The 1,412-nt window shown below is 51.7% G+C and overlaps 1 protein-coding gene across 1 annotated transcript; it reads right to left on the bottom strand.

Moving 5' to 3' along the window:
* Positions 1–23: 23 nt before the first annotated feature.
* Pmar_PMAR009750 (conserved hypothetical protein) lies at positions 24–578 on the bottom strand (the record flags this gene model as incomplete). Its single annotated transcript, XM_002769399.1, has 1 exon — positions 24–578. A coding segment is annotated over one exon (555 nt), but the record flags the coding sequence as incomplete, so codon positions are not given.
* Positions 579–1,412: the final 834 nt, after the last annotated feature.

The raw sequence follows: 1,412 nt of genomic DNA, 5'->3' as shown, positions 1-1,412 counted from the left end.
CCCAGTCCGGAGATAACAAATACCGCCACCACAGAAGTCACAGCTCCTGGAATGATGAAGTCTTTCGGTTGGAGCCACGGTCTGTTATCATCTCCTTGTCGCTTGATAGCAGTAGCATTGACGTTGGGCGCTGAGCTCACCGGTAAGGCTGAGCCAGCGGAGAGGGCCAAGGCAGCTGGCATCGCTATCAGGGTAACTCCTCCTCTGATGCCCTTAGGGACAACCTCATCCCCTAGGGCTACGATGAAGGGCATGAGCACATTAGCAGCTGCAATATGGGAGACAGCCGTTGAACATAGTGTGACGAAGGTAACAGTACCGACGATGCATACCCACAGAGGCGCACCGTGAAGAATCTGAGATGCTCCGCTTGATGCAATCTCCAACAGCTTTGAGTCTCTCACGGCCAATGCCAGACACGAGCCTCCTGCCAAAAGGAAGCACACATCCCAGGGAAGGGATAGGAAGTCAGCTTTGGTGAGCAAGCCAGGAATAGAAAATAGCAATACCAATGGTAGCAATGCAGATAGCGACGTGTCACCAAAGACAGCACAAGTGAGACTAGAAGAAAGCCACATAATGATACATCCAATGACAATAACAATAACCACAGTCCGTTGCCAATTACCGAACAACGCTCCGCTCGCTGAGGCTACTAACCTAGGTGGGAGAGCTAGATAGTCAGGATTGGCGGTCTCGTGCAGTAGAGGCTGTTGGACTTTACTGGCTCGTCGATGGTGGAACTTCGGTCGTGTCACAAAGGAGACAGCAACGAGCAGTACGAATGAGGTCGGGATAGCAATACCACACCATTGGGCAAACGAAAGACCGTAGTCAGTGTGAAGCGTCGCAAAGGCTACCACGTTCTGTGGAGAGGCCACCGGACTAGTCATACCTCCAATGTTGCACGCAAACGCAATTGACAGCAACATAGCCCTACCATAGGAGTAGGTCGAGGGTAGATTCTGTGGCAGCTCATCGAGTATCGGGCTTACTATACTCATACACAGGACACTAGCAGCTACATTGCCTACAGCCGCTGACACTATATAAGCTACCAACATCATCATCCGCAGGGTTCGAACCCGGCTCTTGCCCCCAGCCGACTTCAACAGTATACAAGCAATCTCCTTGTCAAGCCTGAGCTTAGACAAAGCAGCTGCTAGGGAAAAACTGGCAAGGACCATCAGCTGAGAACCGGACCACATAGACTTGATTGCCATCAAGGCCGCTTTCTGTCGATCTCCACCAGCCGAGGGCAAACAACGAAATACGACTACCAACATAGGGACGGCAAGAGCAGTAATATGCAATGGGAGAGTCCCTAGGCACCAGAACGCACTGGTAATCCACAACACTGCCAAACACCGTCGTGCGGCGCCGTGCATACCGGGAATATCTATTGCTAGTAA

The sequence above is a fragment of the Perkinsus marinus genome (assembly GCF_000006405.1).
Source record: "Perkinsus marinus ATCC 50983 genomic scaffold scf_1104296965872, whole genome shotgun sequence".
In the NCBI taxonomy this organism is placed as follows: Eukaryota; Perkinsozoa; order Perkinsida; family Perkinsidae; genus Perkinsus; species Perkinsus marinus.
Note: the sequence above shows the minus strand (reverse complement) of the source record. Positions and strands in the feature narration are given on the sequence as shown.